Source organism: Cryptomeria japonica, chromosome 9, assembly GCF_030272615.1.
Source record: "Cryptomeria japonica chromosome 9, Sugi_1.0, whole genome shotgun sequence".
Classification (NCBI taxonomy): Eukaryota; Viridiplantae; Streptophyta; class Pinopsida; order Cupressales; family Cupressaceae; genus Cryptomeria; species Cryptomeria japonica.
The window spans coordinates 76,750,721-76,769,720 of NC_081413.1; the positions used below are offsets into that span (position 1 = coordinate 76,750,721).

At 39.7% G+C, this 19,000-nt stretch overlaps 1 protein-coding gene across 1 annotated transcript; it reads right to left on the bottom strand.

Moving 5' to 3' along the window:
* Positions 1 to 2,156: 2,156 nt before the first annotated feature.
* On the bottom strand, positions 2,157 to 2,555 carry LOC131030223 (protein GLUTAMINE DUMPER 4-like). The gene has a single exon (XM_057960951.2). The coding sequence runs from the start codon at positions 2,553 to 2,555 to the stop codon at positions 2,157 to 2,159; it is 399 nt and encodes a 132-aa protein (XP_057816934.1).
* Positions 2,556 to 19,000: the final 16,445 nt, after the last annotated feature.

Consider the following 19,000-nt stretch of genomic DNA (forward strand, 5'->3'; position numbering starts at 1 on the left):
ACTTTTGCACAATATTTGCATGTTATCATTTTTTCTATTTATATGTCTAAGAAAGGGATTACTCTATGTTGAAACTTCCAACTAATTCTATTTACAGTGCAGCCTCCAAAATCTTTTGATGAACTATATAGGTTTTTTGTGACAAGGACCTTTTATATGGAGCTAATAGACATGCAAAAAACCATTATGTGTGTTACATTAGATGTAAACTATAGGTGATTTATTGCACATTAAACGATTAAATTGTGTATCATACACTTGTGCACTCTTCTTGGACTTCATTCAATTTTTCCTCCATATCTTTAGCATGCTACACTTCACATTATAGTCCTCAACTAACATCAATGACATACTACATGATGTCATTCTACATAGGATCATTCAAATATTTCATGCTTACCTCTATGCATATCGAGCTTGTTCACTTATTGATTTATGAGTTGTGGTTGGTTGGGTGGTGTTTTTAATTTATGTACTAATATAAAAAAATGAAACTTCATATGGTATCCCATCTTATGCTTGTTATGCAAGCCCAACATTGAACTCAGTGGCCTATCTCTTGACAATACATAAATTGTTATAGTGCCTTTTTTCAATATGTCCTACTATAGTATCTTTGCACACAATTCAAAATCTTTTTTTCAAAAATCTAGTCTACAATGTCCACACTAAGAAAATTTTGCAGAATTCTTTTGTATGGTGCCAATTCCTCCACATTTGATACATCCTATTTAAGACATAACATTTCGTCTTTTATTTCCTTGTCCATAAGCATCTCCCTACATATCTGATCTACATCATTAATAATTTTATCTATAGTTTTTCTCGCAATCATTATAAATAGTTGGTTATTGCCTACAAAAGTTCACATTTGATTTGCATAGTTGTGCATTGATGATATCATTACAATGCACCCACTTGCATACTTGGCTGGCCCATATTTGCTTGGCACAAATTGGGTTGGCTTGTTTCATGTATTTCACCAAGCAACCAATAGTCCAATGTGTCATGCATTGTGCTATCACATAATTTGCACCATATATAAACATTAATCTACTTGGTCTTCTAAAATTAGGAGTAGCACTTGGTGTTATCATCAATTCATATGAGAAATTTAAGAACCAACCATTAAGCCCATTAAAGTCTTTTATAAAAAAATAATATAAGTATGTCCTTCATATTGAAATCTACCAAAGTCCTAATCAATTGCGAATGGTAATTTTGGGCAATATTTGCCCCTATTATCATATGGTCATTAAATTACTTTCCCCAGTATTGATTGAACTTGGGCATATTTGCTGTTGACCTTGAATAACCTGAGTGTACGCTACTTATGTTTAGATGGATCAATTTTTAGCTGCTTCAACCTAAAGAAAGCTGAACATATTTCTTCTTTCCCAAGGCAATGGATAAAGTCAATTTGGATAATATTCTGAAAACCATATACAGCTTTTAAAGCTTCTCCAAAACTGTTAGATGGGAATAATACCAAGTACAATATGGTTTTATGCTTCTCCAAAACTGTTAGATGGGAGTAATACCAAGTACAATATGGTTTTATGCTTCTCCAAAACTGTTAGATGGGAGTAGTACCAAGTACAATATGGTTTGATCTCGTTTTTTATCTTATAATTTCCTAAATAATAGGATTTAATAAGATTGGGATGAAATGAGACTAGATTTTACTTTACCAAATCAAATCTATTTTATTAAAACATGGTCTCATATTAGATTTTTATAATCATAATTGCATAGTGCGATGGTTAGATTATGAAATTGTAGTTTTTATCATCAAAATTCAAATTTCTATTTGTTGAATATTCATGTTAAAATGAAATCTCCATCTATAATCTCACCAAATCATAATTCCAATAAAACCCATTTAAAAAAAATGATTAAAACTCCTCTTCATTAATGGTAAATCACTGAAGTTCCCATAATAGAGACCAGTGCTCAAATTCTAACAAAACCTGTTACAAATGTAATATGCAGAGCCAATGTGGTTCTCTCCTTGTGGACTTAAGAAACAGGTCAAAACGCCTTAGAACCAAACAAAGAATCTTGTACCGCCTCTTGCTGTAGAGCCATGGAATGAAGCTTATACGAAGCACGGCCCTTTGTCTGCAAAATCTCCCACGTCACAGCCTCTTCATAGTTCATACTGCCATCTGCAACACATCTTCCTTGGCAGATTCTGACAACATAATTGGTGTGGCCAGAAAAGAAGGCTCCTCATCACCAGCCATTACGACGATTACGCTCTCTACTGTTTTTTGATCACAACCAGACAATTTTGTTTCGGCATTCTTTTCTCCATCTTCAATATTTATCATATGGGCACCTTCATTACCACTTGGGCCATTATGAGCAATCTTTAGGCTGGATAAGAGCAAAAGAATAAAAGCAACTGCTAGTAAAAGTACGATGACACAGACTCCTCCCAACAGATATGGAACAGGTGAATGCCATAATGAATTGGGCAGGGCATTAACGCTGTTTGTGCTGTTGATAGCCATAGATTCAGCTTCACCGTTCCCAATGCGATTCCTTAGCATTCTTCACAGGCATAACTACGAATTTATAAAAATCAAGGATGTTTGATAGAAAGACTGTGCAGGATATTAGAAGATCATGCGATTTGACAGCACACAAAAAGAAATGATTGCAGGATATTTTTTTAAGTTCAAAAACCTAACTTTTGTTGGTGTTGGCATCAGTACTCTGTCATTCAAAACAGTGAAAAGGAAGAGAATGATTAGATTTTAGTTTATACCCGGACATGATGGTCCGGAAGTACAGGATCCATCTCAATGGCATTTCCAATTCTCCCATTTTCAGTAGAGCCCAAGCAATGAGAAAAAGAATTCACAGTTTGTTTATTTATTAATAGAAAATAAGGAATACTCTGTACAATTGATGGGTGTCATTTGATCTAACTTTAGATGTCATCATCAATGAGGTACTACTAAATAAAAGTGGGTATGTTCATCCATCGCACATTATAATAACTAACTAATACAAATGCGGGAAAAAAAATCTCTGAATATAAAGTTATTCCTTTCTTTGTATTGTACTTATATAGATTTTGTGGGTCTTTTAACTGCTTAACCAGATCCAATCGTTAATGGTATTCTAGTAAAAGTTTGTTTCAATCTTGCATCACTTTTCCGTTTGTTGTTTGTTGTGATAGGGGAAGCATGTTAGTAGTCATTCTAGTTAATTTTGTGCACTCACATATCTTAAATGGTTTATCAGATTTTGACGATACTTTTTTGATTTTTTTCATAAAAAAAGTGCACATTTCAAAGTGTCACTCGATATCTACTTAAAGATGCCCCAATAACCCTGCACTTAAAATTGCCATACTTATGCACAAATGCTCCAATAGTTGTGCACTATGGGTACCAATAAAGGTGGACAAATGAGCCAATTATGGTCCAAAAATGCGATTTACTGGGGCTAAAGTGGGCGGTTATTGTTAAATGTGAAATTTGTCATGGGCTTTTAATTATCATTTTTTGGGTTTCTTTAAAGTTAGTAATTGGAGGATTAGGTGCACAAGGAGTGAATGATTATTAGAACTATAACAACTAATGGTGATATTCCTCTAATATTCTTCATTTTTATAAAACTCTTAAGCATAATGAATACAAACTTCATCAAAAGTTTGAATATGTAAAGTAGAATATTATAGGAGTTCTTAATTGGTAATTTTTTTCTATGATCGATTTGATTGTTAGGTTGTATTATTGTATTGCATTAAAATGCAAAAGGATTCAATTTGAGAGACAATTCATGTTTCCCCAACCCTATCTTATAGCATTACTATGATAATAATGTATACTACAACCACAAAAATTGACCACCAAGCAAAAAGTGATAAATGAATTAGATATATGATACACATATGCCTTAGCTAGAACTCACTTTTCCTTTGAACAATTGTGGAATTGGAGCTCTAGATGTTAGACTCAATATTAACTACCAGAGTCTTTGTTCATGAAGCAAACTAGTTGATTTAATTTCCTAGGTTAGCAAGTGGATGATCCTAGATATTAGATAGAACAAGATCATAAAATATATTAAGGAAAATAAACATGCTAACCAAATGACACCCGGATGTGGAAGGGTTATGGTAAATATGTCATTTCGTGACGAATAAAGATAGTGGTAAGATAAAAATTTGTTATACATCTTCTACTTTATAGAATGTTCATACCCAATACTTATACAACCAGATGCTATGATCTAGTCTCCATAGATATTTTGACAAGTGTCCTATGTGTACATGGTTTGTTGGTTATGTAGATGGGGTGAGGGAATAGATAAAACTTGGATGATGCTAGTTGTGTTGTAGTGGCATGAGAAAAACTATCGTGTGTTATATGTGCATCGTGTTAGTTGGATGGCAATTTTGTATGATGTAGAGGTGTTAGGTGGTGTGCATGTATGTAACAAATCATGTGGATGAGGATTCTCCATGTTTCACACATGTATGGTTTGAAAGGACATTAAAATATGCAACCATGTGTAGGGATCGTAAGATGTATGTGAGTAGTTTTACATGGTGGCGCATAGCATTTGTATGCCACTACATGAGGGTAGTGTTGTATTAAAAATATTTATTTTAGATGAGTATATAAATGATACTATTGGAAAGGATATGTGAGATGAAAATCAAATCATTCATCCCTCCTTGAGGAATAATAGAGTCTAGTTTTTAAAAATTTCATTTATTTGAAATTTTGACAAATAATTAAAAATAAAGTAGAAAATACCACAAATTGGTTTATGATAGAAAAACATACATCGACAAAAAAAAGGATGAAAATATTAACGTACTCAAAATGTAAAAATAATTACATTGTTAGAAATCTAAGAGACAACTTAATGTTGTTATGGTATTTAAATTTGTATTAGAATCTTTGTAAACCTGATGGTTTGCATTCTAAAATTTGTTAAAAAGACGTTGTTGGTCATTGAAAAGTCAATCCAAGTGTTTGGATTGGATGCCCAAGGAAAATCCAAACCTAAGATTTTGAATTTACTAAATAAAAAAATAGCATGAGTATGTTATACTGCTCTCATATTTTGGAAACAAAAAATATATTCCCCATGCTCATAAATTTTATCTTTACAAGATGACAAGTATGTTGTAATGCACTCACATTCCTATAAATATAAACAAATCCTCTCTCTTTATGTATCCATATTTATCTCTATCCCACTCTCTCCATCTCTCTCTCTTTCTAATGTGCTCATGTTTATGTGAAGAGAAACACTCTCTCTATAAGGTACTCATATTTTTGTGAAGAGAAACACACTCTCCCCCATTCTCTTTTAAGCCTCTCTCTATCTAGATCTCATTCCCTCCCTTCGCCTCTCTCTCTATCTTCCCTCCCTCTCTTAGTTCCTCTTTATATATTTATCTCTCTATAGAACTAGGGTTTAGGGTTGAGAGTATAGGGTTTAGGGAAAGTACACAACCTTTAGGGTTCATAGTTGAGAATATAACATTAGGGTTAAGGATTGAAAGTATAGAATTTAGGGATGAGGCTATAGGGTTTAGGGTATAGGGTATAAGGTTGAGGGTTATGGGAATATGTTTTAGGATTGAGGGTTCAAAGTATATTATTTAGGGCTAAGGGTATAGGTTTTTGTTTTAAATTATTAATTTCAGATTTTAGTGTTTAGTGTATAGGGCTCAGGGTGCAAGTACTAGTGTCTAGGGTTTAGGGGTTACAATTGATCATGTAGGTTTAAGAGTATACCTACCTCTCTATCTCTCTATCTCTCCCTTCCCTCTCTCTAGTTCACACATCTCTCTACCCTATGTACCTCACTTTCTATCTCACCTCTCTCCCTTATTTACCTCTCTCCCAACTCTCTATCTCTCTCCACTTTCTACCTCTCCCTCCCTCTCTCTCTTTGTCTCTTTATAATTTATTTCTTTCTCTACCTCTCTTTTATCTATCTCTCCCTCCTCCTTATATGGTTGTTGGTATATGGTTTAGGGTTGAGGGTAGAGGATTTAGTGTTGAGTGTAAAGGGTTGAGGGGTTTATCTTATAAGCTTTAGGGCTTAACATTGAAGACATATAGGGTATAGGTTTGAGAGAATAGGGTATATGATATAGGGTTGATGGTATAGGGTTAAGGGTTTAGCACTCAAGATTTAGTGCTTAGAATTGAAGATATATGGTATAGGTTTTAGGGTTGTTGGTATAGGGTTAAGTGTTATGGTATAGGGTTTAGGAATGAGGGTACAAGCTTTAAGTTTGATGGTATAAGGTTTTGGTTAGTGGATAAAGGGTTTAGGGTTGAGCGTGTAGGTGTTGATAATATGTGTTGGTATTTATGTCTACTTGATGTATGAAAACATGTCTTGTCCTTGATGATGTGAAATTGTTTTGTTCTCATTGTTTGTTGAGGAAGATTTTATACAATACTAATGGTTGATGGTTGTAGTTGCTTTGGGTTGTGAATGTCTACCTTTCCTAGCATCTGATGCCTAAATTCAATATGATATATTGGTAGTAATGATGATAATGTTTATGGTGAAAATGGATTACAATAACAACAATATTGAAAGGCTAAAATGAATCCAACCACTAAACCCTAGCCTAACAATCAACAAAGATCCACCATAACATATGAAGATTACCTAAGACAATGCAAAATAACTCAAAATCACAAAGATTATACCATCACATGTCCAATAGGGTTTTGATCTCCATTCTTCCTATCTCCATTGATCTTGCTTGATATATCTGCTCTCAGATTTTTGTATGCACAAGAGCTCAACAAAGAACAGAATGTGGTTGCAAGTAGGATCGTAGTGTAGCCAATTGATCAAGTAGTTAGCTCATTAGCATGAGTGATTAGGGCATTAGGGTTTGATAATGAAGGAAGCATCTCCTTAAATAGAAGACACTATAAGAAATGAAGGGATAAGATTGAGAGGTGTAAAAAGAGAGGTCGGCTAGGATTAGAGGGTAGGTAAAAGAAATACCAAAATAATGAAAGAGGTAGGTAGTGTAGGAATTAAGAGATGAATGACATGTGTCATGGGTAGAAAAAGCTAATGAATTAATTAAATAAATAAAGATTTATTTAATTAATAGAAGAAATAGGACAATTAAATAAATAAAATATTTATTTAATTTAGGAAAGGGATAATTTAAATAAATAAATGTATTTATTTAAATGAGAAATAAGGCTAGAAGAGGATAAATGAATTAATTAAATAAATAAAAATTTATTTAATTAATAGAAGAATTAGGCTTAGATAATTAAATAAATAAAATATTTATTTAATTAGACATGACAATTTTGAGTGTCTACATTTTGCCCCTCTTTGAGACAATGCGGCTTGTCGTGTTGTTTCAAAGAAGATAAGATGAACTGATACAGAGTTGCCCCAGTATGGGAATAATATGCCCCCTCGAGAGATTGGATGAAAATGTCTGAAAAGATTGCAGACAATCTCTCGATAAGAAAGAAAGGCTAGAATGGACTGACCGGATAAAGTGACAAAGTCACAGGAAGAAGAATACTGACTCGGGAAATGAGGGCGAGGGCTAGGGTAGGCTATAAGATAGACCACGGGCAAAAGACATCCTCATTGTCATCCACACCCTTACAAGATCACAGTGCAGAGCGAGAAAAGAGTAGCAGCAGTCAGCAGCGATGGCTTTGGTTCATAGATTTGACTGCGTTTGCCGATTCCAGCGACCAGCAAATGCAGGAGAGCCGATAAGTACCGCAAAATCTCCTCGTACTTTCACGCATTTCAAGTTTTGTCATTAATGCATGTTAGGTAGCAATAAATGCGCTAGGAATAGAATAGTTAAAAAATGCAAAAACGCGCAACCGCGTCTGTGTCAGTGCCAGGCGCGTCTGTGTCCAACAGGCGCGTCTATGTCGGGTCCAGGCACGTCTATGCCTGGGACTGCGTTTATGTTGAATGCGGACGCGTTTGAGAATTGTAGGGGCGTTTATGTCATGTAGGGACGTCTGTGTTCCCTAGCCGCGTTTGTGAATGGTATAGGCACGTATGTGTTCAGGAAGCACGTCTGTGTTGCAGAAGCGTGTTTGTGTAGTCTATAAGCACGTTTAGGAGTGTAAAGCGCGTTTGTGTGTCAAAATGCATGGTTTTGGTCTTCGAGGTCAAATCGACAGTTCTGTGATGAACATACGCTGTCGATTGGATAAGCTGCTGAGAGGATACACTCAAGCAGGTCCTCTAGGATGACTAGGATAGATCAAGGCACTTTGTGATGAACAGGGAGCACCAAGATAGGCAGCACTTTGTGATGAACAGGGAGTGCGAATGTGAGTAACACTTTGCGATGAACAGGGAATGTCACACACGTAGTACTTTGTGATGAACAGGGAGTACTACTAGGATAGATAGCAACACTTTGTGATGAATAGTGAGTGTCACTAGGGTAGATAACCATATGCATTTAGATAGCAAGTAGCATTTTGTGATAAACAGTGAATGCCATGATAACTGACATGATTGATTGTTTTGACTGCAGGAGTATTTGCCTATGTTGGAGTCACGGGAGAGATTCCCATCGACTCAGAGGTTGCGACCAGAGTTGTCGATTCAGGACATGATTTCTATTGAGGAGATGGGTCTCACACATGTGCCTGAGTTTCGGGCAAACATGGGTTTGCTGACTGCACTGGCGGAGAGATGGCACTCCGAGACTTGCACGTTCCATTTGCCTATGGGGGAGATGACAGTGACGCTAGAGGATGTCTACAGGATTTTGCATATTCCGATCGATGGAGAGTTGATTCCATACGATCGAGACGGAGACAGAGAGGCACTGAGATGGGTATTTCAGGATCCCGGGTTGGAGATGAGAGTAGGTCACGTGGCATGGGATACCATGACCGCGATAGGGCTAGTGTTGCCGGCTGTCATTGGAGGAGCCATCAGTGTTTTCTTATGTCCAGACAGGGCTACACGAGGATTGGCAGTTGGCTGGGGAGGAGCATTGGAGACACTGATAACAGAGCACACCAGATATGCATGGGGGCCATGTGTCCTGGCACATTTATACTATGAACTGCATCAGTTTGTTTACCACGGATCAGTGGGCTTGGGCTGCGGAGTGACTCTCCTACAGGTGTGGGCATATGAGCACCTTCCTATCACATGACCTATCCACTTCAGAGGCAGAGGACATGGACGGAGTTTTGTACACCTGTACGATATGATTATGTCACAGCCTCGGATTGGTCGACTGGAGCACTGGAGGCGGGTTATAGATGACATTGATATGGTTATCTGGAGGCCGTACCTGGGGTGCGAGGAGTGGGATGACGACGCAATGGAGCTACCCTATGCATTCAGGAGCAGGTATCTTATTGGGCGGACGCCCTATATTCTGGAGAGGCAGCTTGTTGACAGGGTATGCAGACAGTTCGGCCGGATCCAGAGGATGCCACGAGGCTCGGGCATGTATGCCCGTACAGTCAGAGATCAGGTACAGTTCGGGCCACTTCTATCATATGTTCAGGCCGTGACACAGATGGCCGAGATGATGCCATTACCGTGGGACATGTGGCCGGAGGTAGAGGATGCAGGGATGGACGCAGAGTATTCTGCATATTTGGCAGAGCATCCATTTTCGAGGTTGACAAATCCGGGAGAGCTGCTGGAGGGAGAGGTGGGAGGGGATGATGATGATGATGGTGGAGGAGATGGAGGCAAGGGCCGATGGAGGTGGAGAGGAGTGGTGGGGGAGAGGCGAGTAGCACCTCGGAGGGAGGGAGGACAGGAGAGAGCAGCCCAGGTGGTGAGGGGTCGACGTGGATTGCCCGTACATGTACCAACAGCACAGGGTCCTAGAGCACAGGGACCGAGACAGGTGCAGGGACAGGGACAGGTGCAGAGACAGGTACCTATTCAGGCACCTAGACAGGTACAGGGGGAGGCATAGGTGCAGGCACCTGCAGAGGAGGAGCCACAGGCAGAGGCTGAGGGTGGTGATCCTGAGGAGGATGAGCTGCTAGGGCTGAGAGAGATCTGCCAGGGCCAGGCAGACGAGATTGCGGATTTGGAGCGGGAGAGGGATCGCCTCAGGATCAGGCTCAGGGACACAGAGCGGGAGAGAGACTAGGCCATCCAGTGATATACTGAGGCCGAGACAGCTCTGAGGGTAGGGAGGCGGGCAGCAGAGGATGCAGGGGCAGGCTACGCATATGTGCTACGAGCCGGAGAGGAGATCGCCTATTGGAGGGATCTGTACTATGGTGTCGTGCCAGTGGATCAGCGGGCGAGGAGCTTCCATAGATCGTCATGCACAGCGACGGCTACGGGAGGGAGTCGTAGGAGGCAGGCATCCAGCGGTGGGGTCATGGGTCCTCCACCACCACCAGACAGGCAGGGGGATCCTGGAGCGGGACCATCTAGAGCTCAGACTCCGTCGAGGCCAGGCGGCTCCGAGGGAGGGAGTTCATCATAGCCATAGAGGGCTCCCCTTTGTATCAGTATATGTACCATTTTTGTATTGTAGACACCTGCGGGTGATTTTGTAGCCATATGATTCTTTTGACATCATTGCATCATGACACATTTTGATTATATATGAGATGATCCATTTTTGCGGCAGCTATATGCATGTGTACCTTATGTGATGAGATGTTCTTATGTGATGCATATTTTATGATATGGATGCTTATATGATGCAATGCAATATATTTTTGTTCTTTTATGTTGTATATGTGATGCATGATGCAAATGTGAATGTATGTAATGCAAATGAATATGATAATGCAAATGATTATTTACATAATGAAAATGTGAGATGTGTTAACATGTGTTGTATGCAGGATGTGATGCAATTGTGATATCTATATGTATGTATGAAATGCTTATATGTGATAATGCAGGTGTAAACTATATGAAATGCAAATGTTTCTGGTGTGTCATTATACTTAGCCATGTGATAGCGGGCTACGCAGACTCGAGAAGGATGATGGAAGTCAACCAAGAAAGGGGGATGGAAGACAGAAGATATGAATGTGAAAGAGCTTCTTGTGCGTTATCATCATTGAGCTTATTATGGCAAGTAGGTTATGACAATCGAGGCATCTGTTCGGCCCAGAAAGTCATTGTACCTGTTTGCATGGAGATAAGACAGTCACAAACAAGGAATGCCCCAGTTCATACTAGACTCACAGTGTCCTCATATCCTTGGACAAGTCATAGCATTACTAAAAGACAATCCACAGACAGCAAATGCAAATAGGTGACGATACCCCATCCTCGCCTTTCTAGTCAAAGACATCCTGGAGATAGAATCTCTAGTCAGAGACATCCCGGAAAAGCTAAAAGACATGTCACCAAAAGATAAAATCAAAAGAAAACCAAGACTCGACACCAACATCCACTGTAGTCCTCAAGTTTAGTGTCTCTTGTCACTTGTATAAGTCTTATTTGATTGTGGTCACAATGTTCACTTTCACAAAAAGGATAGATAGCACTAAACCATATGTTGTCTGAGTCTGTTGAAAGATTTGATTTTGTTGAAGGCCATTGTTGCTGCTGTGTCTCATTTGAAACTGACTGAATCCATGAAACTGATACTTTATTGCGGAGAAGATGAAACTTTATTGCAGATCTGTGATGCAAATGTTGCTTTATTGTGGATTGTGCGCGGATAGGCTGAAGAAAGCTGGAAGAAACTGTACTCCTCAAAACATGTGATGTTCTCAGTTCCACACCCATCACTAGACGTAGGATTTTGCCTTAGCCACAGATAGGATCGGATTTATTATGGATGGAAAGGGATGTGAAAAGGGAGATTTATTATGAATGGCTAACCAATCTTAGGTAGATCAATAACAAGCCATGATGGGACTGGGTAAGTTTATTATGGATGAATAGGTTGTGAGTGTGTGCAAAGTGAAAGGATGAAAGAGAATCCTGAAGGAGAGAGGAGCAAAGTCTCTACGCATGGCGCTAGTGACCCAGTTTTCACCATGGTACTTGCCCAGGGCACCACTGAAGTGGTTTTCACCGTTGGACGAAATTATTTCTCTTACTTTTTCGATTTTTCAAATTTTTTTGTTGTCACAAGGCGCTTGTTTGCCAGGTTTTCACCAAGTAACGATTTTTTTGTTTTATAATTTTATTTTTTTGTATTTTTGAATTTTTTGATTTTTTTGTATTTTTGAATTAGGATGTTCCGAAGAGCTTATGTGTAGAACCTGCGAAGGTGCATGCTATTGATAGGATCCTCTAAGGGTTCACCTTCTGTAGTTGAGAGCTGATATGCCCCAGATCCATATACCGCTGTAATGATGTAAGGACCAAGCCAGTTTGGTTCGAACTTGCCCTTCTTATCTCTGTCTTGCTGATTCTTGGGGTTCTCTCTGAGTACTAAGTCACCTACCTCAAATGTGTGAGGCTTAACTTTGTGATTGTAACTGCGACTCATTCGTTGTTGGTAAGCCTTGAGATGATTAAAAGCAGTGTGCCTTCGTTCCTCCAGTAGCTCTAGTTCTTGTAAGCGAGAGACTCTGTAGTCTTCATCGTTGATTATGTTTCTCAAGGAGACCCGTAAAGAAGGTAACTTGACCTCAATAGGCAAGATGGCTTCAGAGCCATAGACAAGTGAGTAGGGTGTAGCTCCTGTAGGTGTGTGGACACTTGTGCGATAGGCCCAGAGTGCAGGATTGAGTTGGATATGCCAGTTACGGCCAGCGTTGTCGACTGTCTTTTTAAGGATTTTGAGAATTGTTTTATTAGATGCCTCAGCTTGGCCATTACCTTGGGGGTAACATGGTGTGGAGAAACGATGGGCAATATGGAAGCGCTCATAGAGTTCACGAACATCCTGATTTTTGAAAGGACGCCCGTTATCAGTAATAATGGAAGTAGGAATCCCGTATCGGCAAATGATGTAGTTCAAGATGAAGGTAGCGATTTGTTTCCCAGTAACTTGTGTGAGAGGCACAGCTTCAATCCACTTTGTAAAATACTCTGTGGCTGTGATAATGAATTTATGTCCATTGGAAGAAGGAGGGTGAATCTTGCCTATGAGATCGAGTCCCCACTGACAAAAGGGCCAAGGAGATGCAAGTGGTTGTAGGTCTTGTGCTGGTGCATGTATGAGGTCTCCATGAATTTGACACTGCTTACACTTCTTGACAAACTGATATGCATCTTTTTCCATAGTAGGCCAGTAGTATCCAATCCTGATGAGTTTCTTGGCCAAGGTAGGACCACTAGTATGCGGACCACATATCCCTTCATGCACTTCTCGTAATGCAATCTGAGCTTCGTCACTCTCTAAACATCTAAGAAGGGTGCCATCTAGACCTCGTTGGTATAGGATATCTACTAAAATGACGTATCGAGAGGATTGGCAAATGAAAGTGCGGTGTTGATTGTTCAATAGATCGGGAGGTAAGATATTGTCGTGAAGGTATGTGAATATGGGACCATATAACTGGGATTCAGGACCAACAACACATATCATTTCCTTAGGAGTGATTTCATATGACGGCATCAGCAGGTTGTCTACCAGGAATTCATAGCAGGTCTCATTTTGCGGTAGATCAATGAGCGAAGCAATTGTAGCCATGGCATCTGCAGCACGATTCTATTCTCTTGGTATCTGCTCAAACTCTATCTTTGCGAAGTGCCGTTTCAGATCATCTACTAGTTGTTTGTAAGGCATTATCTTTTCATCTTTTGTTTGATAATCATTAGTTGCTTGACGGATGACAAGTTGAGAATCCCCAAAAACATGAAGTTCTTGGATCTTCCATTGAACTGCAATTCTTAACCCAGTTGTTAATGCCTCGTATTCCGCTATATTGTTAGTGCACGAAAATGATAAGCGGTATGACTTTGGTATAGAATCGCCTTGGGGAGTTATAAAGAGTATACCCGCTCCTGCCCCATGCTGTGTATATGGGCCGTCAAAATATAATTGCCATGGCTTTGCAGGTGATATTGTTAGAATGGACTCATCTGGAAATTCTGACTGTAGAGGAGCATCATCTATCATGGGAGCATCTGCCAGTTGATCTGCAATTGCTTGTCCTTTTATAGATTTTCTGTCCACGTATTCAATGTCGAATTCACTCAAAATCATTACCCACTTGGCTAGCCACCCATTAAGTGTAGCTTTGCTGAGAAGATATTTTAGTGGATCAATTCTGGCAATCAACTTAGTCTTGTGAGTGAGCATATAATGTCGTAACTTCTATGAAGCAAAGACCACAGCGAGACGTGCACGCTCGATTGGTGTGTAGTTTAGCTCATATCCCACCAATGTGCGACTGATATAATAGACTGCTTTTTCCTTGCCGTCAGGTATGTGCTGTGCTAGGAGTGCCCCCATTGCTATCGGAGTAGCCGATATGTAAAGTAGCAATGGTTGATCTGGAATTGGTGACATCAAAACTAGCGGGTTCAAAAGATAGTCTTTGAGCGCCTGAAAAGCCTGTTGACAGTTCTCATCCCATTTGAACTTGATGTTTTTGTGTAGCAGGTGCTGGAAAGGGTTACACTTATCTGCAAGTTGTGCTATGAATCTTCGTATGGACTAGAGTCTCCCTTGTAAAGATCGAAGTTGACTAATATTCTTGGGTGGCGGCATGTCCAAGATAGCCTTGACCTTCGCTGGATCAACTTCTATTCCTCTTTTAGACACAATGAATCCTAGGAGCTTCCCGGAGGTTACTCCAAAGACACATTTCTTTGGATTTAGTCTTACCTTGTATCTTTCCAGCCGATCAAAGACAACTGAAAGTATGTCCAAGTGTGTATCTCTGTCTATTGATTTTCCCAAAAGATCGTCAACATAATCTTCCACAGTTATGTGCATGAGATCATGAAAGATAGTAGTCATCGCTCTTTGATAAGTAGTGCTTCCATTTTTCAACCCAAAAGGCATGACATTCCAACAGAAGGTTCCCCATGGACAAGTGAATGATGTTTTATGTTGATCTTCAGGTGCGATCCTGATTTGATTATATCCAGAAAATCCATCCATTAAGGATAACATTTCATGACCTGCTGTGAGATCAACGATCAAGTCAATGTTTGGTAATGGTAAATCATCCTTTGGACAAGCCTTATTGATATCTCTGAAGTCTGTACATATCCTTATGCTGCGATCCAGTTTACTGACAGGTACTAGATTGGAAATCCATTCGGGATAATCAATTGGGCGTATGAATCTGACATCCACTAATTTCTCCAGCTCTGCCTTGACTAGCAATGCCACTTGTGGATGCATTTTCCTTAATTTCTGCTTTACTGGTTTTGCCCCCAGTTTGACTGTCAAATGATGCATAACCAAATCCGGATCCAGTCCAGGCATATCAACGTATGACCATGCGAAGTTGATTTGTCGTCCCTTAAAGAAGCTCATGAATTTTGTCCTCTCGGCCTCTGTCAATGATTGAGCCAAAAATATGTTGTGTGGGACCTCTGCTGTACCAATGTTTGTCTTTATAGTCTCCTCTACCAACATGGATGATTTTTCCTCGTATGATGCTGGGAGAATGTCGAGCCTTCCATCTTCGAGTGCCTTAGAGAGGTTTTTACCCTCAGATACGTCCTTTCTTTTTACTTTTTTGGAGTCAGATAGCGCCACAATGTGGTTTTCACCATAAGACCCTTGTTTTGTTTTTATTTTCACATTTTTGCGACTAGAAGGCCCGACACCCTCACCAAAGTATGCTATGTTGTTGAGCTCTATGGCGTATCCTGCTTTGTGGTCTCCAGGGGGAAGATCATCTCAAATGCCAAGGTAGTCGATAATAGCTTCGTCATTTTGAAATGTATCAAATTGTGCTAGTCCTTCATGATCTCAGTCAATGAGTTGGGGATGAACAAGGGGAAGGTCTTTAGTGTTTTCCAAATTTGCTGTACGAAGAATGAAGATGTGGTTATATTCAGGTATGTCAAGGTAATCGTCGAGGTCATCGATGGCACTCTCCTCATCAGTTTCGATCGTGAGCGAATCCAAATTGTCATCACTAGTAGAGCCTTCTGGGACAGGTGTCCTCATCCTATGTGATTTTGACCTAGGACCTTGAAATGAAGCTTGTGCGGGATCCTTATGGGTTGGTTCTTGACCAACTCTGAACTTTTTGTAAAATTCCTCCTCCTTTGTGGGTTCATCTAGCTCTCTGAATGTCTTGGTGAGCTCATAGTCACTGGAGGATTTATCTGAACCCCACTCCCACTCATTAGAATCTGTGGAAGGATAATCCTCTTGTTGAACTTCGGCAACTTTGATTTGCCATACCTCTTTTGTTCTTTTATTATGTAGTCTGGGATTCAAAAAACCAAGCCCCTTGGAGCATTCCCTTCTTGTAGTTAGCTCAGGTTGTAAGGGTTCCATGACACCTTCTTTGCGTAGTCCGAGAGGGCTTTTTCCATCATACCCGAATCTTTGCAAAATTTTGAAGCCTTTGCCATAGTTCTCACAGGGTATAATAGTCTGATCATGTGCGTCCTCTTCAATATCTTTATAAAGCATTTTGTATAAATTTTCTTCTTCTAGTTCGCCCCACCTTTGAAAGATGGTAGGATCCCATTTGAGTATCATGATGGAGATTTGCTTGTTAGGATGTGGCCTCCCATATTCTTTTGGAGAGCTCAGGACTTGTCGTAAAAACATTGTCTGATTCAGAGTGTATTCTCCCATGCCTTTTTCTTGAAACTTGGCTCTAAGTTCACCTTGTTTGGATGTCGAGGGCTTTAATGACTCAGGATCAATATATGCTGACGAAGGAGTAGCCTCACGATTACTGGGAATGATAGTTTCAGTATGTGATCTCAAGTTATTACAATATATGAATGGATTTGGATCACCATTGACTGTTACCTCGACTCCATTATGAGGAAACTTAATGCATTGATGGTATGTTGATGGGACTGCCCTCATTTCATGAATCCACAGACGTCCTAGCAATATGTTATACGTGAGATCTAGATCTAGGACTTGAAAAACCACATCTTTTGTGACTGGCCCTATTCTTAGCGGTAAGGTGACTGTGCCCTTGGATGAGAGCTCTTCATCATCATAAGCCTTAATGGTGATTTGGTTTGTAGCATTCACAGCCTTGTCAGAATATCCCAATTGTCTAATGGTGCTCAAAGTACAAATGTTTAGACCTACTCCTCCATCTATCAGGACTCGCTTTATTCGATGTTTATGTATAAAGGCTTCAACGTGTAAAGGTGCATTATGTGGCTGACTTATGGAGGTGTCATCGGCTTCTGTGAACGTAAGGGAATGTGGAATGGAAAGGTATCCCACCATGGCTTGGAACTGGTCCACGTTCAGATCAATAGGGATGGCAGTATCTCTCAAGATTTTGTCAAGGATAGCTTTATGTGCAGGAGATATACGTAAGAGCTCAAGAATAGAGATGAGTGCAGGTGTCTTCCCTAGTTGTTCTACAAGGTCGTACTCAGGCTTGGTTGATGAAAGATTGGTATTCTTAGTGGAGGTACCTGGCAATGTAATCTTACCTCGACGGGTTGTAACATGACATTCAGAGGTAGATTCGGACGAAGATCCCACACCTTTTAGGACAATCTTGGGTCTCTGAGAAGGATTCTCAGGATTTTTGTTCTTGATAGTAATAGTAGAGATATGATTGTCCATTGAGATGTGATTGATAGTAGAATCATAATTGTAAGGTGCTCTAGTGTAATTGGCTTGATCATCTGTGACTTTGGCTTTTCCTTTGTCATGTTTTGGGAATGGTTCCTTAAACATCTCATGCTCTTGATTAGATGAATGTCCCTCAATCTCAATGTCACCTCTATCAATGAGATCTTGCACAATGTTTTTCAATCGATGGCAATTACTTGTCTTATGACCCTTGCTCTTATGAAACTCACAAAATTCATCATCATTCCACCAATTTGGTTTGACCTTTGGTTCATATGGAGGAAAATCTGGAACTGTGATCACTTTGTTTGCCACAAGCTTTTTGAATACTGATTCAAGTGGTTCCCCCAATGGAGTGTACTTCCTTCGAGGTTTTGAAGTTGTTTGGTTGTTCACCTGATTGTTGGTAGAACTTGATCCAGAAAAGATGAACTTTGGTCTCACTGTATTTGCATTGACAACACCATCATTAACTGTGTTCTTGTTCTTGTTCCAAAATTTTGGTTTGTCCTTTCCTTTAAAGTCCTCTTTGTTTTCTTTGAATAGTTTGATAACTCCTTGTTCAATTAAGACCTTTTCTATTGCTAGGCCCTTTTCAATAACATCCTTGAATGTAGACAAACAAGCTTTTCTGAGATCATAGCCAATAGCCTTATTAACGTTTTGTGTGAACATCTCCACCATTTGTTTCTACGGGATTTCACAAGAGCATCTGCTAGCTAAGTTTCTCCATCTTTGTAAAAATGTTGCGAAATATTCTCCTTCCTTTTGTTTAGTATTGCACAAGGTAGTAACTGAGACATCTATTTCAATGTTGTAAGAGAAATGCTGAATGAATGCCTCCGCTAAGTCGCCCCATGACTTAATACCAGGAGGTAATTGAGAAAACCATTCCATAGCTTGATCTCCTAAGCTCTGTGGGAACAACCTCATTAAGTATGTTTCTTCTGCCGCTACCTCAATGCAAGCTGTGAAGAATTGTCTTATATGTGCCTTGGGGTCTCCTCTCCCTCTATATTTGTCAAATTTTGGCGTCATGAAGTGTGCAGGAAATGGGGGCATTGGGATGCTCTTATCAAAGGGATAAGGACATATATCTCTCATAGTGTATGTAGGTTTTGATGTACTCATGTCCTCCATTTTCTTTTGTAGATCTCTAATTTGTTGCTCCAAATTATTCTTGGGAGGAGATTGATTTCTTGTAGCATACCCCATGTTTGAAACACCCATTTGAGGAGGAGCTTGTTGCATGTATGGATGATACTGATCGTAGACATGTCCATATGGAGGTCTATATTGTTGCGGTATATATGGAGCACTTGGCATAACTTC